Source organism: Pleurodeles waltl, chromosome 1_1, assembly GCF_031143425.1.
Source record: "Pleurodeles waltl isolate 20211129_DDA chromosome 1_1, aPleWal1.hap1.20221129, whole genome shotgun sequence".
Classification (NCBI taxonomy): domain Eukaryota; kingdom Metazoa; phylum Chordata; class Amphibia; order Caudata; family Salamandridae; genus Pleurodeles; species Pleurodeles waltl.
Window position 1 is genome coordinate 388,451,395 of NC_090436.1, and position 25,785 is coordinate 388,477,179.

At 42.4% G+C, this 25,785-nt stretch overlaps 1 protein-coding gene across 1 annotated transcript in view; it reads left to right on the forward strand.

Moving 5' to 3' along the window:
- Nucleotides 1-25,785, forward strand: part of ARSB (arylsulfatase B) — a 311,266-nt gene that overhangs the window by 230,087 nt on the left and 55,394 nt on the right. Inside the window, exon 5 of the mRNA XM_069223318.1 lies at nt 11,937-12,180. Within this exon, the coding sequence (XP_069079419.1) occupies nt 11,937-12,180 (244 nt within the window). The remainder of the gene's footprint in view (nt 1-11,936; nt 12,181-25,785) is intronic.

Here is a 25,785-nt window from a genome sequence, read left to right on the forward strand (position 1 = left end):
CGCCTTGATCCTGCTGGATCTCTCCGCGGCCTTTGATACGGTCAATCACGAGATTCTGACTGACCGTCTCTTCAGTTTTGGTATCAGAGGCACAGTACTTTCCCTTCTAAGATCTTTCCTCTCTGAGAGGGAACAATTTGTAGCCATGGGTGATTCTGTCTCTGAAGTTTTTCACCTGATTTGTGGGGTGCCACAGGGCCCTTCCGTGAGCTCTATTCTTTTTAATCTTTATGTAATGCCACTAGCTAGGCTTATCAAATCTGTTTAGGTTCACAGTCAATCTTATGCTGACGATACCCAATTAATGTTGTCAGTGTCTACTAATCCTGATGACACAGCCTCCTAATTTAACAAATGCATGAAACAATTAGATAATTGGATGAGAACAAACTATCTAAGACGGAGGTCCTTATAGTTGGAAGTGACACCTCCTTCTGTATATCTAAATGGTGTCATCAAGACCTAAGTCCTTTACCATCGCCAGAAAAGAAAGCTAGAAACCTATGCATTATTTTTGATAACATGCTGACTTTTGGAGACCAAGTAAATGCTTTGACCTCCTCTGTATTTTTTGGTTTTAGGATTATCAGGAATACTTGCCCTTTCATCCCAGCGGATCTTCAATAAGATGTGATAATTGCTCTTGCTATGTCCAGACTAGATTACTATAATGCTCTTTTCTTGAATGCTCAACGCAAAGTCATTAGTAAGCTGCAAATATTGCAAAATGCCTCTGCTCACCTGTCATTGGGGATCCCTAAGTTCAAATCCACCTCTCAGGCGCTAGGCACGCTCCAATGGCTTCCAATGAAGAAACGCATAGAATTTAAGGCCCTTTGTTTAGCCTTTAAAGCTCTGCATAATTGTGGCCCTGAGTTTCAGAGACATAGGATTGTATGGTACACCCGGTCAAGAACTCTCCGGTCCTCTTCAGTCAAACTTTTGATTGTCCCCAGGTTTAGGAGAGCTTACTGGGAAAGTAGAAGTTTTATAGTGGGGACCGCCAAACTGTAATTCCCTTCCACGAAAGCTGAGGGAAAGCCACAGTCTTCTGTCTTTCAGGAAACCTCTCAAAACCTGGCTATTTACCCAATAATCCTGTTTTTATGCCTTTTTTTCCATCTGGCGGCAATCTGTCTTTTGATCAGTGGTAGCACCTAGATGCCTTTTGGTAGGTGAAGCACTCTATAAATCCTCAAATCATATAGGCAAGGAGTGTCAGTAGTCTGAGAACCCTGTCAGAGTAACTCTCATGTACAGTGAGAGTATTGTATATAAACATGGATCTTCACCCTAAACCCTCGAAACAGGAGATACACAAAGTTGTTGCTGTTTTTCAATACGTTTATTATACACTATTCATGGGTAAAGCTTATGTTTCAGATTTTATCAACACAAATTTTATTGCATTTTTTGTGAAACTTGTTATTACATCCACTTGACATTTCTGTAGACAGACTATTATTTATGCAAAAAAATAGTATCATAGTCTGTTGCAAGACATTTGAAACGCATTACACTGTGTACCAAATGTTCATATGTAAAGTGCACCGTATACATTCCTCCCCAACCCTCCCCCCAACAAACCAAACATGTCACCTACAAGATGGGAGTTAGTGTGGGTGGAGGCATGGGTAAAGTGTACCAGAGCTTATGGAGTCTTATGTTTTAGATTGATGGTAATTATCAGCAGTCAAAACACAAAACAAGGTGAATATTCTAAATACCTCCAACATTTTACAGCCATCTGGCCTGCAGTCCCTTAGTGGTACTTTGGCATGTCACACTAACAATCGGTCATCATGTCTGCCCCACTCACATTGTCGATACTCTTCATACTGATTTTCTGTGGAGAGAACAGGGGGAACTCCTGCAGCTTCTCATATCATCGCTCGGGAACACTAGCAGTGTAGTGTGGTTAGTTTTACGTCTATTTTACGCATTAGCTTCAGGCTTTAGGCCTTTGTGCACTTTGCCCTAAATGTATTTTATTCATTTGCTAACAGCTTAGAGCCTTTGTGCACTTTACTCTAAATGCTTTTTATTAGGCTTCGTACTGTTATTTTACAAAATAGCCAGTTCTACGGTGTTGTTTTTTATTCATATCACACTGTTTTGCCTACTTCAGCACTGGAGTTCATAACATATTCACTCTGTGCTTCAGTCAAGGATACAGTCTGGTACATTGCCGATAGACGTGGTAGGAGTTTAGATTTGGCATTCCTGCGTAGGGACATTTTGTGATCACGATGACATGTTAGTTATAAAATCACTTCCTTGTCCCAATACATGCAAGAGGGAGATTCCGACCAGGGAACCACAACTAGACGCTGACTGCCTCGTTGCAGATGCTGAACCAGATCATAGGCCTTTGCTCAGGTATGAGGGCGTCTGTCTCCCTAGTGATTCAGAAAGGCAAGCTAGAAGCTTAACATGCTGTGCTCTAAATAGAACAAGCAGAGGGAGAGTAGAAACGGTTAGGAATTATGACTTTATTCTTAGGTTTTACTCTCCTGGTGACTATATCAATCCTACTATGTTGTATTGTTCTGGTTATTGCGGCTCACGCCTTAATATCTAAAATACAGTCGTTTTATTAAAACATTCTATAAAACTTATACTGTCTTTGTCATTTGTATATGAGACCATATTGTGAATGAGAGAGTTGGTTTGGATCTGAGTGACCACGACTTCCCTGAGAAGTTCAAAAGATGTCATGCGCTCGGCTGCCCAATCATCTCTTCCCCGTGGGAGAAATGAGGCACTGCTAGTTAGCCGGAGCAACAACCGGATTTAGGGTGACAGAGTTCCTTACACGTGGTTCAGACTCAGTCCCCCACACCGTTATCGATCCTGCTGCCTAGAAATCCAGTAGTCTCATCTAGGATAATGAGAGCCCACGCGACATGGCGCCGCCAACGATTGGTCTGGCTCTAATGTTTAGGTCCGACTGACTCTCTCGGTCTCATATATATTTTGACTCCTCGGTTCCATAAGCGGAGACGTTCGTGGGGCTGAGGGTTTCCACCACCACGGGTTAGGTACATCCTATTGCTTAGTGGTTGGTTGTTCAAGCTTGAACTTTGAAAGGAAAAACCCCGATATTGGTGTGCCTTCTCTGACCTAGAGCTATTTCTTTTTGCAAATGGCGAATCCTAATGTAGTGAATATAGCGCTTAATATGCGACATCCGCTCACAGGTCATCTGATAGCAAATGGACTGACGGTCCAGGGGGGTCCAGTCACTTTTGTGGTGGATGCCCATGCAGCCTATAGAACAGAACTTTTTTATTCTTGGGTCGTATTTCCAGCAGCTGATGGGGGCACAAATACCTTTCACGAATATACTGTTGCGAATGTCCCTGGACAATACAGGGCTTATGCATACTTAGAAATACCTTTATCTTTTCAAGAACACCATAATTGGCTTGATGGCGCCCTCCCACACTCAGTAACACAAGTACGGTTAGGTCCGTTGAGTAACGATGGTCCGACCTGGCCTTTATTGGCTACATACACACCATATCCTGGAGTGGCAAATTTGGCAGTGGCTGAAGTGCGTCGTTTATATATGGAATTAACTGCAACGTACAGACGACTAGTTCAGTTTGTGATGCAGACATTAAATACTAATGCAGCGCGTGCTGCTCCAGCGCACCCACAAGCGGTGGTACCGGGAATCAATCCGGCCACTGTACACTCAGTTATGGGCAAGGTACCGGCTAAACGTGAGGAGACTCCATTTTGGCTGGCGGAAAAGATTAATACGCTGGAAGCAGTATTTCCCCATACTCGACCTCAGGATAAGCATAGAATTTTGACGATGTGTTTGCCGTATGGGATGGTTCCTACGGTGGACCTTTGTAATACTTGGGGCACGGTGTTTGCCCCGCTCTACACTACAGCACACAGTACACCGACTTTGGCTAATTTGCCGGAAGTGCTTAACCAAATTCAAGATGAATATGGGGCTGCCCCTGCCTTAGATTTGGGCATGCAATTGATGGGCAATTTTGACACGGTTTCTTCTATTATTTTGAGTAATCTCAAGGGGGAGGCTGTAGCACTAGCTGTGCGAATGCGTCTTCGGGACGTTCCGCAGATTAATCAGGAGCGGGAACTTCCGAGAATAATAGCGGAAACATATTCTAGTATTGGTCGTGATAGCCTAGGGGCTAGACCGCAGAAGCCACAATTGCAGGGTAAAAATAATAAAGATAATGCTAAGCAACAGCAACCTGAGGGTGCAAAAAAGCGCTGGGAAAAGAAACAGCAAACACCTAAAAAAGATGGGGGACAGTCTCCGCAACCGGAGACCCCGCAGAATAGGTATAATCTCAGAAATAGGGATAATTTGAAGACGCCTGATCGATATCAATATACTGATACACGCCAATCTCGTTCCTTACAGGACTCCTCTGAGAAGAGAAGTGAGAGAGGTGGGCGGTCAGAGCGGAGGACGGAGTACGTGAAACCGAGACAGGATTCGCAGCGCTCAGCAGAGGTTTCTGTTTAACAAGAAGAGAAACCGCTGCAACAAAAACAACAATTTAAAAAGAAAAAAGTGGCAGCGGTCTCTGTTAGACATGCCGCTCAAGAAGAGAGTTCTCTTGACGAACAAGACATGGGCGTTAGCGCTGTTAGACAGCGCGGCAGAGGTCACAATAGTTCGCCTGAGTCTTCTAGAGCATCTGGAGGTGAAAGCAACTGATGACTTCATACAAGTCGAGACGGCGGATATGCGAGTCTCTGATCCTGATCAAGTATATCTAGTGACTCTACGATTAGAAGGGGACATTGACCGCATTGTACACGCCATCTTTTGGGACCATGTGGTAAAATCATATGATGTCCTGTTGGCCGAACAAGATTGGCCACCAGACTTTGTTCGCGACTGTCCGGTTGGGGAGGAGGTTATTACGCCTTCCTTTTCCCCACTTGTTCCGAGAGAACTGGCGGAGTCCTACAGTAAATCATGGGCTCTGGCACAAGCCCCCGCCCTATATAGAAATAATGTGGGGTGGGATAAACAATCACCTTATCATGTAATTCCAATAAAGGGCGTACCTCAGCCGCAATATCCTATTAAATTTGAAGCAAGGGCATCGGTTAGGAAAATTCTTATACAATTGGAGTACCAGGGTGTAATTGAGCCTTGTGTCTCGCCGATGAATAATCCCTTATTTCCGGTTGCTAAACCGGACCATTCCTATAGGATAGTGGTGGATTACAGACATTTGAATAGTCATACACGCACATATGCAATCCAGAATTCACATAGCGCTGCGCTTATGAATAATATAGTGCATAAAAAATACAAAACAACATTGGATATCTTGAATGGATTTTTCTGCCAGAATATAGCGCCCGAAAGTCGGGACTATACCAGTTTCAGTGCGTTTGGCTCTCAGAATTTTTTTTGTCGTTTACCTCAGAGGTATAAGAATAGCCCAGGACTGTTTTCGGCTCGTGTGACTGAACTTCTACACGAGTTGGACCCTGAGGCGTTATCATTTGTTGATGACATCTATTTGACGGACAATGAGATTCTACAACATCTCAGACGCGTATCGCGCATTGTTGTGGGATTTGCTGATATTGGCTATAAGTTTAATTTTAAGAAATCAAAGATTGCCTTCCTCAGCGTTATTTTCCTGGGATATGAGTGGTCGAGTGAGGGCAAGAGCCTGGCACCACATTTTTTGGAGAAATGTGCTTTATTGTAGCCTCCTAATACGGTTCGGAAGCTTCAGTCATTGTTGGGGTTTCTGAATTTTGGCAGAACTTACATTCCTGATTATGCTACGCGTATAAAACCTTTATATGAACTGATTTGCCCGAATTTTTCAAGTAGATTTTGGACGATTGAGCATACACACATACTGCGAGAGTTACAGAATGATCTCTTAGCGGTTAAACACTTACACACACAGGACAATAAAACACATTTGGTCATCAGGGTGATACCTGGGGCTGTTGGGTTTACGTATGTCACCTTTAATGAGGGGGAGACAGTCCCGATAGCATACAAGTCCCACTTGTATTCTGCTGCAGAACAACGTTTTGCACAGACTGAGAAAATACTCACTGCAGCACAGATGGCTGTGATCAAAGAAAGACCGCTTGCCCAGGGCCAACGCATCATTGTCGTTTCCCCGATTCCGGCCTTAGAGGCTGTTACAAAAGCGAGTGTTCCTAATTCGAAAGCTTTACACCCGCGGTGGATACAATGGGCTACGTCTTTGACAGCCACTGATGTAGATTACATATTTGACCCTAAGCTGCAGACTCAAGAATTTCTTCAATATGAAATAGAATACCCAGTTCCTGCTGGCACATTGCCTATTGACCAATATCAAGTGGTCATGTATACCGATGGCTCTGCGCAACCAGCGGTTGGGACTAAACAACAGTATTCTGCTGCATGTGCGGTGGTGAGCGGTACTATGGAGGGGGAAGTGTTCTGCCCCCGACATACTTATACTAAAACCCTGGGAGATTGCACGGCGCAGCTGGCCGAGCTCAAAGCTCTTTTGTTAGCGTTGGAGCATGCAGATCCGGCGATTTTGACCTTGCTGGTCTGTGACTCCTACTACTGTGTGCAATCTTTCAATGAATATCTGCACTATTGGAAGATGAATGGGTTCAGAGATTCTAAAGGCAACACCATTAAACATAAATTGTTGTGGGGTAAGGTTGCGGATCTGAAAGAAACGCTTCCTAAAGTCCATGTTGTACATACACTTGGACACCAGCGCGTTGGAATACACGTTGCTGGGAATACTTTGGCTGATGAAGCTGCAAAGTCGGCAGTGGCTATCGCCACTGTAGCCGCAGTGACTCGTTCGAGTTCCAAACCAGACATAGAGATCTCGGCTGCCATAAAGGCTACGGCTGATGGCACGCCTTTTCCTAAAGGATTCCCTTCTAAATATAGTTACTGCTTGAGTGGTGCGCTCAATGCTGTTGTTAATATTCCAGGCATTGGTGTACGTGAATTACCAAATAAGATTGAGAGACCTCGATTAATTTCTGCAGCACATGAAGGGGTGGCATCTGCACATGCTGGTGTGGCTGCCACGATTTCACTTTTACAGGCCCGTTACTGGTGGCCTGGTCTCTATAAAGAGTCAAAGCAGTATGTCCTTTGTTGTGACGTCTGTCAACAAATTAAAGCGTCGTCGGCTAGACGCCCGCAGCAGACGCCCCTTCTGATTTCAAACAGACCATTACACTGTGTGTACTTGGACCATTGTGGTCCACTGACACCAGATAGTGCATACAAATACATATTGGTTGCTGTAGATTCGTGCTCCAGATTTGTGTGGGTCTGGCCACCGCGCTCGGCTGACGCTCGGACTGTTATTAAAGATTTGCGTATCTTTGTCGATACATTTGCAGTTGCGGCTTTTCATTCGGACCAGGGCCCTGCTTTTGCCTCTAAGGCATTCAGTTACACCATGGCTTCGTTGGGGGTCCAGCTCCAATTCTCGTCTCCATTTCATCCCGAGGGAAATTCTGTCGTGGAGCGTTTAAATCGTGATTTAAAGCAATCCTTAACGGCCAGGGTTATAGATACGGGTCGTAGTTGGCTAGCCCACCTGTATGGAGTACAGAGAGCACTTAATAACTTGCCTAGAAGGTCACTGGGGGGTCGTACTTCATATGAGTGCCTGTTCGGAACACGAATGTATGTTCCTGATCTAGATGGTCCTGGTGTGGAGGCGGCAGATACGCCCTTTGACATAAATGATTGTGTCACTGTTTTGCAGGATTTACAACAATTCCGTGAAGATAACTCTTCTGCAAGTGCTGCCTCCTCAGGAATTAAGGATGAGCCAGTAACACCTACTGGTTGGATACCCAGGATTGGGGATCTAGTGCGTGAAAAGGTCGCAGTAAAGAAAGAATTTGGCCCTTCTTATCGAGCACCTGTCCCAGTGTTAGGGGTCAGCGGCACGAGAACTGTGATTTTACCGCCGCTGCAAGGGGCCAAAGGAAATCGTTTCGTTTCCATTGATAATGTCAAGTTACAACATGTGGCCGATTCTGCACAGCAGACCAAGAGGGACACCCAGTAGTTCCGGCATCCCTCTCACTACTGGGGAAGAAGTCCCGCTGCAGGTGATTTGCACCGACACTGTTTCCTCTCCGAGCTTGGGGAGGGTGGTAGATGATCTTGCGATTGTTCCACAGTCAACGATTAATATCGAATCTTTTGATCAAGTTGCTGTACGTTCTACTGATGTTTCTGAACATGTGATTTATAGCGTACCTAGGATAGAGCCTCCATCTGCTTCTTTGTTCACTGTTGCACCTTTTGCAAGAACTGCCTCTGGCTGCTTTAACAACGCGGATGCGGCTGTATCCAGCTCATCGTCATCACTGTCTTCAGTCCGAGGTCCACGTAAGCTACTCAGTTGGCTTAAACGTACATATTTTGTTATTCCTTGGAACTATTTGTGGCTTTTTATGGCTGTAATGACTCTTTTTTTCAAAAGCATGTGGCCCTTACATCTGCTAGCGAGACCTACGCACTTCAAGTGGCAAGGTCATCGGCGGAGATACAGTCCCTTTTGAATACTAACTTTCCAAGTCACTTCGGTGAACTTGTGGGACGTATATTTAATGCATCCAGCACTGCTGGTATTGCTCATTTTTTCAAAGCCGTTGGTGTTGGTTTCGCTCACACCTTCTCTTCCATATTTGGTTTGATACCTTCGGCTATTCACTCTATTTTCGGAAGCATTTTCGGGGGTTTCCCAATTACTTTGGCTTTATTGGCTGGAGTCTTGCTATTGTTGCTATTTTTCCGCAATGGTTGTCCCGCCACGACGAGATCCTATATTGCTGCTCCCGTCAGCGCAGCTGTGTCGTGAACGCATGATGCAGTGTTTTGGAGCTACACTCCTGGGTCATTTGGAGTGTGACTGGTCTCTGTCATTCAGACCGGTTTTGGATTGTGTGCAACCCGTGTTTCGGTGCCTTTGGTGCTCGTTTGAACATGCAATGGCTTTCTGTCTCTCGCTGCAGCGCTCTCCAGTGGTCGATCCTGATCTGTTGATGTTCCCGATTAGGGCTCATTCCCAGACTTGTGCACTACGGTTGCGTTTGCTTCGTGAGGCGGATTATGAGATTCCCTTCCTGGAGGAAGATGGTATTGTCTCTTTCCTTGGCACTACACGGGGTGCCGCCCTGAATGATTTTGGGGCTTTGGAACACACCTGCTCCATGGTACTTTGTGCCGTGGATCTTCCGATATTGACATATCTCGAAGTGGAGGAACTCCTACGTTCTATTGCTTCTGTATGACAATTGGATTTTTTTTTTTTTTCTCGACTAAATTGACACTATATTGAATTTCGCTCAATCGTCACATGTTTCCTAAATTTATGACTTTGTTGTCTTCTCATCTTGTCGAAATGTAGGGTTTAAATTCAGGGCATGTTTTTATATTTTTTTAAACCACTTCTACCGACAAGGGGAGGGTGTAGTGTGGTTAGTTTTACGTCTATTTTACGCATTAGCTTCAGGCTTTAGGCCTTTGTGCACTGTGCCCTAATTGTATTTTATTCATTTGCTAACAGCTTAGAGCCTTTGTGCACTTTACTCTAAATGCTTTTTATTAGGCTTCGTACTGTTATTTTACAAAATAGCCAGTTCTACGGTGTTGTTTTTTATTCATATCACACTGTTTTGCCTACTTCAGCACTGGAGTTCATAACATATTCACTCTGTGCTTCAGTCAAGGATACAGTCTGGTACATTGCCGATAGACGTGGTAGGAGTTTAGATTTGGCATTCCTGCGTAGGGACATTTTGTGATCACAATGACATGTTAGTTATAAAATCACTTCCTTGTCCCAATACATGCAAGAGGGAGATTCCGACCAGGGAACCACAACTAGACGCTGACTGCCTCGTTGCAGATGCTGAACCAGATCACAGGCCTTTGCTCAGGTATGAGGTCGCCTGTCTCCCTAGTGATTCAGAAAGGCAAGCTAGAAGCTTAACATGCTGTGCTCTCAATAGAACAAGCAGAGGGAGAGTAGAAACGGTTAGGAATTATGATAGCTTTATTCTTATGTTTTACTCTCCTGGTGACTATATCAATCCTACTATGTTGTATTGTTCTGGTTATTGCGGCTCACGCCTTAATATCTAAAATACAGTCGTTTTATTAAAACATTCTATAAAACTTATACTGTCTTTGTCATTTGTATATGAGACCATATTGTGAATGAGAGAGTTGGTTTGGATCTGAGTGACCACGACTTCCCTGAGAAGTTCCAAAGATGTCATGCGCTCGGCTGCCCAATCATCTCTTCCCCATGGGAGAAATGAGGCACTGCTAGTTAGCCGGAGCAACAACCGGATTTAGGGTGACAGAGTTCCTCACACGTGGGTCAGACTCAGTCCCCCACACCGTTATCGATCCTGCTGCCTAGAAATCCAGTAGTCTCATTTAGGATAATGAGAGCCCACGCGACAGCAGTGCTTCTGTAACAGAAGGCCGGCGAGGCCGGATGGCTTTTCAACTCTGCAGATAGTCCTGCAGCTTTTTGGCGATGCAAAATTTCAGTTCTTTGTTTTGTTAATACAACTGTCAGCTTACAACTCTGAAAATAATTTGTTGATCTGGCAAACACTGCTAACATTACAATTCAAACTGTTATATTTCCTAGGCCCTATGCTTGACACACGTACACACACTCCAATTAGTTAGTGCTCTCATGTTGGCATACAGTCAGGCCTGACTTAGATGTAACAGGTATGTTACTTGGAAACTCCTGTCGCACAGCAGAATAATGTGTCCAAACAGACATGCTACTCCTCAGAGCAGAGAACATTGCAAGGACGCCTGGATAAGGATATATTAAGATGTGATATGTAATGAATGTGAGGTGGGATTGAGAGTGCAAAGGGGCCATCACACTTCCTGCCTCGGATGGCTGCTGCCCCTTCGGTTTCCCTTCTCTGTTTCAAGGTTTTCCCAATCTTCACTGACCACCGGACTCACAAGGACGTGTGGGTCTGAACAGAGAGAGATTTAGGTGCACCTCAATTTGCTTGACCACCAATCCCACAATGTATTCAGTTGTCAGAGAGAAGGGAGGCAGTGTAGTTGAGTTTGACAAAAAACAAACCCTGCACCAACGGGTAAGGTAGGAGTTTACAAAAATAAAAGAAGTATTTCCCATTTCATGTTTTTTTGGTCTGGTCTTGAAAGTTTTAGTTGTCTTGTGAGCCTCAAGAAATGTGTACCTAATATACCTAAATGCATATACCGAGGATCATTTAATCATCCATTAGTCCATTCAACCATCTTTCACATGTTGCTTCCACTAAGTACAGCATACAGCAAGGTCCGATAGTCATCCCACTTCAGCTATTGACTCTCTTGCATTTTAGTGCATACTTTATCCTTTTTTGTGTGTTTAAACTGTTTTAAATTCCAATCCAATAACATTTTCTGTGCACTAATCAAAATAATATTTTTCTGCGATGAACATTGGACTTAAAAATGGTTTCTTTACCTATTCTAAACTGTTGGGATGGTTCCTTTTTTTGTATTGCAAGCACATGGCCGCCACTACTTGATGACGCATGTTTTCTTTTTTCTAGATCTTATTTTTGTGCTATATGCTTAAAATAAAACGTAATCATCCCACCAGATCTACCGTGTGGAGTGATATTTAAAAAATAATCTCTTATCATCCAGTAATTACCACCTTGTGGAAACAATAACAATTTGCCAATGCAGGATTTCTAAGTTATGCTCTGTAATTTTGGCCCTTCGAGTTTAGTAGTATTTCTGTATTAAATTATGAACTCCTCTTCTATGTATTTGTTATTGACAAAAACAACATTTGATGGACAGTATGATGTGCATAGTGTTTTAAAACCTTTTTCAAGTGTTTGTTATCTTTTACTAGATAATGGTGGGCAAACGTTGTCCGGCGGGAACAACTGGCCACTCCGAGGAAGGAAAGTGACGCTGTGGGAAGGAGGAGTCCGAGGTGTTGGCTTCGTAACCAGCCCTTTGCTGAAACAGAAGGGAGTCACCGTTCAGGAGCTGATCCACATATCTGATTGGTTGCCAACTCTCGTGAACTTGGCCGGAGGCTCTACCAATGGCAGCAAGCCTCTTGATGGCTTTGATGTGTGGCAGACTATAAGGTAAGGACATTGCAGGTTCTTCAGGCATAAAGAAAGGGCACCACCACTTGGCATTTCCTTCTGCTTTCCTGATCCTCCGTTAAAGCACGCAGTAGTAATTAAGTGGAGTTTTTCTATAGGGAATTGCGCCTTTTCTTGAAATTGATGGTGTAGCAAAATTTGGAGCTACAGTTGTTCATGCATTTTTTCCGCGCAAAGAGTGCAGGGAGGAAATGGGAATGTGTTACTAATAACACAGGGCGCTTTGGAGCTTTTAGCAGCCCTCCCAGCGGGGCATCTCATATTTCCAGTTAATGAGACATTTGTTTCCTATCTACTGCTTGTGGAGGGCATTGGTTCCAGTCTTTTCGACTGTAACACACTTCTGGGATTCCCAAGGAGAGTTCAAATTAACCATATTGTGTATCAGATTCCAGTTCGCCAGTATAGTATGCTTGTTGTTTGTAACAGCCTGTTCAGCTGAAGAGCTCAGACGATGAAGTTGTGAAGCACTGTGCAGGGGAAGAAGGAAGCAGGCTTCGCAGGAACAGAGATTAGTCGAGTGCCAGATGTGGGGTCAGCAGTGTGTTTGTTTAATGCCTGTTTATGCATTCTCCTTTGTCCTTTCCAGTAGTACGGTATTTTGTGTCCACGTTTTAAGAGAAATCTATGTTCTTTTGAGGAAAGGTCTTGAAAAAAAAACAGTCACTTTTGCTAGGTTTTGTGGTAGGGCTTAATATTGTAATAGGGTCTTCAATGTTTATACACAAGGCCTGGAGAAAGTAAAACGTTGAAATATTGCAGGCAATTATGAGCCGAATTCACAAGCAGATGTGCCCCTCCGCCCCCAATTTGAAACGATATTCTCCTTGGATGGGCGGTAAATGACCAGGAAATGCCCAGGAGCAGAACTCTTAACTACGAAGTAACATTAGTTTTTTTTTATGGACACGTCTGCCCACAGATTCTTTACCTTTTGAATTCCTCCAGGAGCCACTTGCTTACATTAGTTTTTTTTAACTGCCCTTTGGCACTGAACGAAAGCTCTGCACCCATAATTAATCTGTGCTGCACTGACTTCCAAAATAACATTTTTTGACAGTGTTCCAGGGATGGCTTCCCCATAGACTAAAAGCTTCAAGCCGTCCTAATACTGCAGGAAGAAGATGTCGGTTAAGGACCCCTGTGGAACCAAGCATGATTCGAAATCATTGCAAATGCTCTCAGAAACACCCAAAGGCCATCAAAGAGGGGGAGGTAAAGCTTTATATTGCCAATCACAGGAAATGGTCATGTTCCAAAATGCGGGCTGTTCCTCTCAAGTACCGGTCCCAGTCAAGGTCCCCATCCTTGGCTAAGTCTAAGGTGAAGCTCAAGGACCGATCTAATTGCAAACACAAGAAGTCCAGACAGGAGTCATCTCCATTGTTCCTGCTCCAGGGAGAGATTTCATTATTGGTACCTTAAAGGCCTGATTCTGCCCTTGTTATCCAATTCTGACCTTATTCAACACCTGAAACCCTTGTGCCACGAATTTCCCAGGCCAGTCTCAATGGCACGTAGAAGCCTTCAAGGAGGCAGTGCTGCAGCTTTCCTGGATGTGCCTTCAGGCCCCAGAGATCATCCTGGTTCCAAGTTGGACTTTCGCTGAGAACCCTATTAGACCTCTGTCTGACTCCTCACCAGTGCCAGACCATGCCTCCAGTCTTTTGCCAAAGGCCCTTCCTGTTCTGGTCAGATCGACCCTCTGTCCAGTGGCTCTGGTGTTGACTCTGACTCCTGCATCAGACATGGACTTAAGTTTGGCTAGATCTAGGTCAGTTTCTTGCTATGAGATTGCTAAGGCTTGGACAGTTGTGATAGAAGACTCTTGGACCATGCCTATTTGTCAGGTCAGTATGTTTAGTGACTTGAGGCCTCATTTGGCCCAGGCTCAGATGCTAACGAGAAATCCATATGATGGATATGATGCTGAGGAGGCAGAAAAACTCTGTGCTGATGATGCACTATAGTTGGACCTCCAATACATATATATATATATAGAGAGAGATAGGTATAGATATGTATGTACTTATCACACTACCATGCACTGTGTTCTCACAAATCATATGACGTGAGATGTCATAAGTGTTGGTATGAATGCTATTGTTTAACATAAATGATGTTATATGCAAGAGTATAGCTAGTGCATGGAGAAGGGGAGAGTTATAATTAATGCAGCGTGGCGAGTGAAGCGACAAGACTGTGTACAGAGGTGCGAGAAATATAGTAATTTGAAGTTGGTGCATAAATTCTTAATTAAAGAAATAACTATAATTTTGATTTTAGAATTTCTAATGTTTGTATTGTTTGTTGGGTTTGTATAGAATGAATAAATAAAGTTTTCCTAGCTATAACTTAGCTTTAAACTTGTAGGTTGTAGTACAGTTTTGCTGCGTTCTGGGGCTTTAGATAGAGTTAAGTAGTAGGTTTTATTATTGTTCCCCACGTGTTACCACTTTATTAAGGTGAAAATAGGTAGAGAAGTGTATTTATATTTTTCTATATATTTTTACAGCACTTTACAGAGAACCACGTCATTTAAAAAAAAAAATTAGGAACTTGGTCATTTATAGGTATTACCATGCAGGGGGAGTCATTTTTTATAAGGTCAAGCTATTTTTAGGACCTACTCGCCCTTCCTGGCGAGTTGACAAATCTATTCAGTCAAAGTGAAAAATAGGCCTTTAAATCTTATTCTTGTTACATTTGCTCTGTGTTCAGAGACAGAGGTCAAAAGTCAGTTTGTATTTTTTAATTCTGACTGCAGAGGTAAGGTGACCTGTCTGGCCTGCTGTAAAAAGTGTGAAATGAAAGGCTGTGTGGGTTTTTCTAGCACACATTTAAATGACTAAGTCAACTATACAAACATTTCAAAACATGCCAGTACCTGTGAAAGACTATTTTCTGTTTCTGTTCTTCATTGTGATGAAAACAATATTTAATAGGATGAAGACAAATAAGAACACTTTACTTTGTGATGTACAAATGATAAATATGTTTCCTGAAACCCAGTTTTCACAGACTAGTAATACACTACATAGTTTTATCAGTAAAGCTGCAAGTTAGTGAGGTCTCTAGACATTTGTTGGAAATTTACTCTCTGTAAATTACAGTGTGCTACCACATCATGCTTTAGTAATATATTTATTAAAAGTGAGTGTTTAAACCTAAACTGGAAAATACTTCTACCCTGATGGCAATGCTATGAGCAAACTAAGACAAGTCACAGATCATGTACCCCATTTGTGGGTTAAATTCCTATTATATATGGAGCAAACGTTTAGTCTGTTTAATCAAAAGAAAGAGTTTTTTTTTGTACAGCAGAAATGCTGAACTTACATATTTGAAGGTGCACTCATATGTGAGAATGAAGGAAAAAGCAACTCTAAAATAAAATATTTGTCTAGGATCACACAATTTGAGACCCATTTACGGGTCAAGTACATTAAAATTTGGTCGAGTAGATTATTCAAGTTACTCGACCTGCAGGTCTAGTAACAATTTTATGATTTTTATAGGCCTGCCATGGTACTCCATTGGACTTTTTGTAAAGAATTAAATATGTTAAACATTATAAATACAAAATATAGTGTAGTACAGTGTATTTTCAATATTTTATCATATTTATTTATTCCTTAAGTACCACTGTACTATCTAGGAAGTACTGCAGCACTTCTTACGAAGTACTGCTGTATCCTGTACATTTTTTGTTAAATATCTAAAAAAAAATATAAATAATTTCACCTACCTGTTATCAGTGTAATTAAGTGGTAATATGTAGAGAAAAAGATCAAACCTAACCTATATATCAAGCACTAACCCAGAACACATGGAATGTGGATTTAAAACAACATGGCTGCTTTTCACTTTTGTATAGGCAGTCATTAGCCAATCACATAATGCCTTGTCGTTGCATTGTACCGCAGTAGTTTCATGAAATGCCACAAACTTCTGTGAAACTACAGGAACAACAAATACCACTAAGGTTAAATGCCTAATAGCATAAAAAATACTTACCTGTAATACCGAAAATAATTATCTGCACACCGTAATCTATAATCCTGCCAAATTTCATGAAAATCTGACTGGCCGTTTGGCTGCTAAGCCTGACTACAGAGTGTATGGAAAAAAAACATTGGTGCCAAAATGCATTTTGAGACCACCCTCCCTTTTATCTTTGCACCCCTTCACCAATCACCACAAAACATTCTGTCCTCTGCCAATGTAGAAAAATCAATAGGTCTGAAGAATTTAGTGGAGATTCGTCAAATGGGGACAAAGTTATGAGTGAGCAAAAATCTGAGGAAGTCCTAGAACTGGGAATCCTAACTATAACTACAGAGTGGCTACTGCCACTCTGTAAACAACAAAAAAATACATGTGTTTGTGTGTGTGTGTGTATATATATATACACACACACTACACACTGTAATTAATATATAATATATTTTATATATATAAAACATAGTTACAGTGTGGCGGTAGCTACTTTGTAGTTATAGCTAGGATTCCCAGGTATAGGAATTGCTCAGATTTTTGCCCATTTATAACTTTGCATGCGTTTGACAAATGTGCGTGAAACTTTGAAGACCTGATGCCCTCATTTCATTTTGGGGAGACTTAATTTCACAGTATTTGGTCAAGGAGGTGAAAAGAAAAAAGGGGGTCCCAAAAGGGGCTTCATCTTTAATGCATTTTCCATATACTTTTGTGTTTCATAGTGCAAAAAAAGTCTGCTTGATTTTTATGAAATTTGGCAGTATTACACTTTAGGGGGTGCAGATGATTCTGTGGCATACTGTTGATAAGTAGAGTAAATAAATGTTATGTTATAAGGTTTTTCAACTTAGTGATATCTTGTAGCACAACCCTACTAAAAGTAGCAAGGAAGCCCAACGAATAAACTAGACTGCATATGTAAAGTTTCAGATTTACTACATGAGTAACTGAAAGACCTATTTATGGTCACATGCTAATGGAAGTCTATAAACAAATAAATACCAAATAGAATACATCTTAATCTACACAAGTTTTCTTTGTATACTCTCTAGTTCACAAAAACTGTGCCAAACAAGCCAAACAAAACCATCTTCCTTATGCACTCCTGTGCAACAAAATGGAAAAGTAACCAAAACAGTGAGCTACACAAGCTACTTTATAGAGGATATGATAATTGGCCATTAGGAAAAAAAAAGAATATTCTTAATTTTTATAACAACAATGATTAGCTGTCATTCACTTTGGGCTTCATATGTAACACAATCCTTCTAAAAGTAGCAATGACGTCCAAAGAAATAAACTAGATTGGATATGTAGAGTTTCAGAAGGCTAAACACTAAGACATACTTATGGTCACATGATTATGGAAGCCAATTAAAAAATACATAACACATGCAATAGATAAAAAGAAAGAAATCACATTAAATCTGATTGCCACTCTGTAGTTATAGTTAGTATTCCCAAAAATAGGAATTCCTCTGATATTACCTGGCTAACAACTTTCCATTCATTTGACCAAGCACCACAATACTTTCTAGACTTGAGATGATATACATTTTTGTGGTGAATCATTAAGCGGATACAAAGATAAAAGGGGAATCCCAAAACCTGTTTTTCCACCAATACATTTGCTATAGACTATTGTATTTGACGTAGCGTGAAAATGGTTCAATGGATTTACATAAAATTCGGCAGGATTATACATTGTGATGCAGATGGTGCATTTGGGTATCACATTTAAGTAGGCTAAGTAGTTTTTTAAGTTATAAGGCATTTAAGCTTGATGATATCTGTGACCATGTACTTTCACAGAGATTCACTAAATCTTGTGAAACTACTGCGGTACATGACCATAAACTTATTTAAATATATATATATAATAAATAAATAAATAAAGACATTTCTCTACCTATTACAACTTAGGTAGGAGCCTACTACTTACCTATATCTAAGGCCTGATGTGATAGAAATGTTAGTGCTGTCCCTCATATCACACTGATCATCTATATGTGACAATTAGGCATTATATTCATCCCAGTACTAATAGACTTACTATAAAGTGATGCACAGATGAGCCACATTAGTGTGCATTCACCTTAGACTAATCACTGAAACCTATTTGGTATAGAGATTAAATTTCATGTTTGGAGAATTAATCTGTTATTATGGTATGCTTTAGAGTCTAAACTAATAGTTTGTATTAATACGATGTTAGATTTTTGATGTTAGGTGTTTTAAATACATGTGCATATATAGAAGAATGCTTTTCTTTGCCACACTAATGCAAATGTATTGACAAAGGTATTTCGTAATAAAGTTACTGTAACATGAATGGTAATGAAGATTTATTAATGCTGAATTTATAGTTAGCATAGTGAATTGTGTATTATTTAAATGATTAATGTGTTTTTTCAGTTAATTTGCATTAGCCTAAGTGAGGCCTGCCAAGCCGTGTATGCGGGACTGTGCAGAAATTATCAAGTCGTCATGCTAACATGTACCTTTTCTCCAGAGTTCATTCCCATGAGAATGCTAGCTTGGTAATAGATGCCTATTGTTTTACCCATAGAGAGTATGAGTAAACATCCTTGATGATGGAACATCCTGGACTGTGGACTGACAAACTGTATAATTGTTTAAATCTTGCATTGAAGAATACAGATGAACACCTTTCTCATGACAAGCCTGGGAAACCATGCCAATGTTGCAAGTTGGAATTGCATGATTTCTATTGAATGTTGTCCCTTCAACGTCAGCTGGACTGATAAACTGTCAAATCATTTTGCCCTATGAACTTTAATATAGCAATGCCCAGTTGGACTGTAGCCAGATCTGAGAGAAAAGTTCCTGAAGAGAAGAAACAGAACCCTTTTGTCCTTTATCCTGTATACTGAGCCCCTTGGACTCTGAGATGTATTGCCCTCTCTGCCCTTGCCCCTTTGAAATGCATTGCTGAGTCTTCAAGATTACTCCCTCACACAAAGAAGAATCTTGACTGAGCTTCTGACATGCTGACTCCTTCCCTTTTTACTTTTTGTCCATCTTAGTTAGTAACCTGTTGCCTGAGATTACCTTTTTCCAAATTCTTTTTTCCCTTTTTGTCCTTTTTGTCTTTTGTTCGCATGTGTTCTGCCCAGCATATGTTATTCCGTGATTGGTTCATCTTTAGGGTTTTCCCTTGTCTAAACTAGTTGAATCTTGATGATTTGAATTGCCTTAATGCCTATTAAAATTGAGCATGGCTTGTTTTCTATTAACGAGGTAATTGTGTTGATGTTCTGTATTGTATTAGTTCAATGCCTAGTTCTTTTAATGCAAGTCCGCTTGAACTTACTTTGTCGTTTTGTTCAACCCTTGGTGAGTCTGTATCTTTATAACTTTGTCTTGAGAATTGTCTAAATGACTTTGAGCTTAGGTTTGTAATAAAACTCCTTAACTTTATTCTTGACTGGAGTTTCCCTTGTATGACCACATGGGTCATACTGTGTAATTTAATTGGCTTGTACTGAAATTTGTTGTTTGGTTTTTCCACACCCTTATGCTGGGCCCAAATATCCTTTAGCCTTGTTGGGCATTAATTCTTGCGAAGAAAGAAAATGCTCTAACGGATCTGGTAGCAGATTGATAGTTTGCCCCTAGAGGGGGTAGAACCATTTAAGTATAGTGTTAGGGAGATAGGATTGGTCCCATACAATTGCCCAGTCCAAATTTTGCCCAACCCAAATTCTATCCCATGGTCCGTTCCGAAGACTGATGAAGTACCAGCATCGTTCCTGCGAGAGACGTATGTGTGAGTATTAATAGGGTTTTACCCTGGCATTGCTTTTGGCCTGAATATTGCAGTAAAGTGTGATGTTGTAAAGTGTTTTGCAGAGTCACCATACTCAAGTGATTGTGGTGCTTGTTGCTAAAAAATGTCTGTATTTGTTGTTGTTGATGGGTCTGTCATGGCCCGCACAAATGTAGAAGACACTTGGTTAATTTATTGTCTGCAGTGAAGTGCTTGTCATGAGACGTCATTGACAGTGACAATAGTTTATTTTGAGTGAGTGTGGGTTGTGGTTGGTATTAAGTGAATTCTGAGGGCCCATGGAGGATCTCTGTTAACCGAAGTGAGAATTGCTGATCAAGTTTCACTCTTTGTGTAATTGTGAAAGCATATCACCATACATCTTTGAAGTGTTTGAGTCCCTATACTGTAGTGTGCAGACAGGTTGTTGCTCATGATATTTTTGCATTATGTCTGTATGAGCAATTGTGTGAGAGACAATTTCGAAGCTACTGCATTGCTGAAAGAAGGGTGATGTCATAGTGTGCTGTGCTGCTATAGGAGGTTGGTGTGAAGCTGCGCTGGTATTGGTGGACAATGCTGTGTTGCTATTGGTTGAGAACATCAAGCAAAAAGGATTGTGGTATTGAAGTTACTTTCTGATTCGAACAAAATGTTATTATGACTTGCTGAATTAGATTGAAAATAAATTTCTTTAAAGCGTTAAAAAGTGCATTAAATGGATATGTGTTTATTCCAGTTAGAGAGGGCATAGAAACCCCAGCCGAACGTATTCCAGGTCATTATGTGTCGTCGGAAAAACATTTTCATGCATGTTTGTGGCGTGCACAATGGTGCAAGATTACTGAGAAAGAAGGTGCCTTAGCATTTCCCCATTATGGAACCTTTAGCCTAAGAATTTTAAGCAATCTGAGGCGAATGCTTTATGAGATGAAACCGCCTTCTAGACCAGCACAATTTGAAGCCCTTAGTATTTAGGAACTCATTGCGCACCAGAAAATGACAACTAAATATGAGAACAGAATGCAGAAAGCAATAAAGACACTTGCCAAGGCAGCATGGGATGCAGAACAGAAATCTGAGGAAGCAGACATAATTGAAGGAGTTAGACTACATCCAGCTATGGTGAAGATGGCAAAAACACAAAACCCAAGACTAAGAAAAAGACAGGAAAAGCAGAGCAGACAACATATACAAAGGATAAAAGGACAGTGACATATAAGAGTGGTTCAGATGATGAGTTTATAAATCAGCTCTTGTTGAATCATCTGTCTCCATACCATTCAGTTGAGGTGGGAGCAAGAAATGAAGCTGTACAAAATGTAACCCAATCGTGCCTACAGCTCCAGTTGCACAAACCCTGAGTCAAATAGTACCAGGTACATCGGTAAATTTAGTGCCACAAATTCCTGAAAGCGAATCAACTAGTTCAGAGCTTTAATACACTTCAACCTTTGCCAAGTCCTATTGTGAATCCGATTGTGCCAAATTCTGATGTGAACCAGTTGATGCAGTCGTATGTGAATCCACCCGTGCCAAACTTCATTCCGAATCAACCTGTGCAAATGTTTAACCCAAGTCAGTCAATACCAAATGTTTCACTGAGTCAAACAGGACAAAATTTCAGTACTGTCTTAACAGGACAGAGTGTATGAATGACAATTCCACTGAATCAGCTGAATCATATTGGTCCAGATGCATTAACAGCTCTGGTTACTATAGGTTGCTTTGTTTCCTTGTATGCTCTAGGTGCAACTGGATGCAATGGACATTCATTAAATGTCCCAACAGTTTTGGATACTCCATTTACCTCCACTGGGATGTCACCAATTGGTATGCAGAGATCAGTATTGTTAGACCTGTCAGCTCTTGGTGTGGTTTCCCCTGTCTTTTTGCTTCTGACCTCCTGTTTTTAATCATGTGCTGAAATTCATTTTTGCTGGCTTTAGGACTCTGGGCACTTTAGCACTGCTGACCAGTGCTAAAGTGCAAGTGCTCTCTGTCTAATTTGTAATGGTTATTGTGTTTTCCCTGATTGGCATATTTGAGTTACAAGTAAGTCCCTAGTATAGTACACCATGTCAATCAATCAATCAGTGTTAATAAAGCGCAGCTACTCACCCGTTAGGGTCTCAAGGCACTGAAGGGGGGGGAGGGGAGTGGAGCGCAGTAACATGGGGGGGGGGGGGGAGTGTAGCGTGTACAGGTGAGATGGATTAAAAAGCCATGTCTTCAATTCCTTTGTGAAGCTGGGGAGGGAGGTTGTTTGTCTGATGTGGATGGGTAGGGCGATCCAGGCGGTGGCTGCGAGGGAGGAGAAGGAGCGTCCTCCTGTTCTGGTTTTCCTGATGTAGGGTACTTCTGCGAGAGAGAGCTGGGCACCATGTGTGCCCAGGGCCTGTAAATCAAATACTACTAGTGGGCCTGCAGCACTGATTGTGTCACCCACATGAGTAGCCCTGCAAGCATGTCTCAGACCTGCCTCTGCAGTGTCTGTGTGGGCAGGTTTAAACTGCCATCTCGACCTGGCAGGTACACCCACTTGCCAGGCCCAAAACTTCCTTTTTACTATATGTAAGTCCCCCCTAAGGTAGGCCCAATCCAGCCATATGGGCTGGGTGCAGTGTTTTTAAAAGGTGGGACATGTACTGGTGTGTTTTACATGTCCTGATAGTGAAATACTGCTAAATTACGTTTTCACTATTGCAAGACCTGTATCGGCCATAGGGTAACATGGGGATTGCCTTGAAATATCTTTTAAGTGTAATTTCTCATTGGGAGCAGATAGAGATGTGGAGTTTGGGGTTTCTGAACTCACAATTTAAAAATACATCTTTTGGTAAAGTTTGTTATTGAATTGTCGGTTTGATAATGCCACTTTTAGAAAGTGAACATTTTCTTGCTTAACCATTCTGTGCCTCTGTCTGTCTGTGGAATACACGTCTGGGTTAGGATGACGGTTGGGCTGTTTGTGAATTCTCTCTAGACAGTCACAGAAACTGAGCTGAGGTGTGCCCTGCATCTCCTGATTGGTGTTCCTGAGTTAGGATGGTGGGAGTAGCTGAATACACCTGAGTAGGACTGTACCTGTCCTCATTCAAAGCAGTCTCCAACCCCTTGGAGTGTGTCAGGGAAGACAGGGTCTTGTGCACTACAAAGACTCCTCTTTGAAGTTTGCCTACTTCAAAGACAGAAATGGGTATAAGTACTGGACCTCTGACACCACATAGTTAGGATTCTTCTGCCAGGAAGATGAGCTAGATGCTGTAGAAGGGTCCGCCACTCTGCCTGTTGCTTTGCTGTGCTGGCATGCTGCTTGCTGCTTCTGTCCTGAGAGTGAAAGGACTCGACTTTGCTTTATAAATCCTGCTTCCAACGTTTTTCCAAGAGCTTGGACTGAGCTTGCCTTCTGTTAAGAAGTCTCAGGGATATCAAAGACTTCATCTGCCAGCAGCAGGGATCACTTGCTGAGAGTTCTGACTCGCCGAGTGGTGCCAAACCCAGTTTCTGGGCCCTTGGGAATGTGTTCTGGGGCAATGAAGAAGTCAAGCACATCGACTCCATAGCTACTTCAGAACTAGTGCCACTGTCTGACTACTGCGCCACTGTCTGCCTGCGCGGGAGCCATGGTCCCTGCTGAGTGCAATGACAGTGACCAATGCCTCAGGCCTGACACTGCCGCAGTGCCTCCCAAGTCCCACCACAGCATGAGTCCAGAGCGCTGTGTCACTGCCGTCCGTGGCATCAAGCTCTGACTCCACAGAGCACTTGTGGCCCCATGGTCTGATCGTGACACCACACAGTTGCCACCTAATGCCTTGACCAGCTGGATTCATCGACCCCACTTGTCGTAGGCAATCGACTCCTCGCCACCAGCGCTGCACCACTTCCCCTGCAATGGTAAGGAACCAACGTCTCACCTCCCCTGCCTCGCAGTGACATCTCACCACCCCAGTAGCAGTAAGAAACCAACACCGCACTAGCTGCAGCAACGCCTCACCTCCCCAACTCCATGCAATATCTTTGTTTCCTCATGAATATCCAAGGTATTGTACTTGAGGTCCGTGTGACTCTGTGACTGGCCCGCACTCCCTCGCGAGTGGCGTTGGATTGTTGGAACTGACTCCATCAAGATGTCGTGATAACCCCATTTGGAGCTATTGTGTTTCAAAGCACTATATTAAGATTTGATCTTTGAAAATTCATATCTTTAGTTGTGTATGTTGGATTTTCGTTGTTTTGTTCTTGTTTTACTGAGATAAATATTGGCTATTTTTCTTAACTGGTGTGGAGTACTTTTGTGGTGTTTTTACTGTGTTACTGTTTGTGGGTACAAATACTTTACACATTGCCTCTGAGATAAGACTGACTGCTCGTGCCAAGCTACCAAAGGGGTGAGCATGAGCTATCTTAGCTATGTGTCTCCCTTACCCTGACTAGAGTAAGGGTCCCTATTTGAACAGAGTGCAAACCACTGTCAACTAGAGACCCCATTTCTAATATTAGTGATCAGCGGTGAGGATAGGACTTGTATTTGTACTTTACATACAGTGATTGGTGTACACTACTTCCATATCGCAGACCGCTACGCAACCGCATACTGTTTTTTTCCTTTTTGGCCTTCTCTTTTTTTGCCTTCTTAAAACTTTGCAACTTTTGAGACTTCATCACACAATCATGTCTCAGTCTAAGGAGCCATCAGCAGTTGTTTCAGATTTGGCGTTTGAGCAGGAGAGGTTGGAAGCCTATGGTGCCTCAAGTGAGGGTGTTTTGCAAGGAGCTCAAATGTCAGGGTGATTTTGTGGCGCAACAGGATCTGCCTGTGGGAAAGGCACCCTCCAAGGCAGATCCAGCAGTGTTTTTTCAAAAGATCGGACTCCAGAGGAGCGAGAGTACAGGCAGGAAGCTAGGAGGCACAATTTGGAGCTCGAAAGGCTCAAAATGGAGGCAAGGAAAGTGGCCATAGAAGAAAGGAAAATGATCTTAGCTCATGAGCTGAGTCTGAAGGAGCTGGATTTAAAGAGCAGGTCCAGCACAGATCTACAGTGCAGTCTGATTGAAAGGTACAGATACCCATGGATGTGGTTAAGGATTTTGGTATGGGGATGACATAGAGCCGTGATTTAGGGGTTATGCAGTGGCACTGAGAAGAAGCAGGGCCCCTAAGAGAGATTGGGGGGGCAGGCCTGTGGAAGTATTTCTCAGCAGAAAGGAGGGACACCTTGTTGGCTTTAGAAGAAAAAGATAGCAAGAGGTACCCAACTATGAAGGAAGCCCTAACCAGGAAATATGGTCTCACCCCAGAACATTAGAGGGTAAAGTTTAGGGAAAGTACTCAACTTGGTTCTCAAACTTGGATGGAGTATGCTGATTCCTTTTGCAGAGCTGTGGATGGTTGGGTGAAATGGCAGCAAGGTAACTGACTATCAAGGGCTGTACAATTTGATTGCATGGGAGCACTTGTCTAGTTGTTGTTTTTCAGAGCTGTGCCAGCACTTGATTGACAGCAAGCTTACTGACCCCAGGAAGCTTGCCAAGGAGGCAGACCGCTGGCTAAGCACCAGGGTCCAAAAGAAGTTGGATATGGGAGACTCAGCCGAGGGTGGGAAGGGTCCCCAACAGAAGGAGGAGGATGGACAAGGAGAAAGGTAAGGAGTTCTTTAAAGGGCCCCAAACCAGTTCGTAGGGTAAGGATTCCCAAACCCCTGTTGAGAAGAAGAGTTTGTTCCCTTCAGGAAAACCTGCAGGGAAGGGACCCCTAAAGGGTTTCACCTGTAATCAGGAAGGGCATTTCA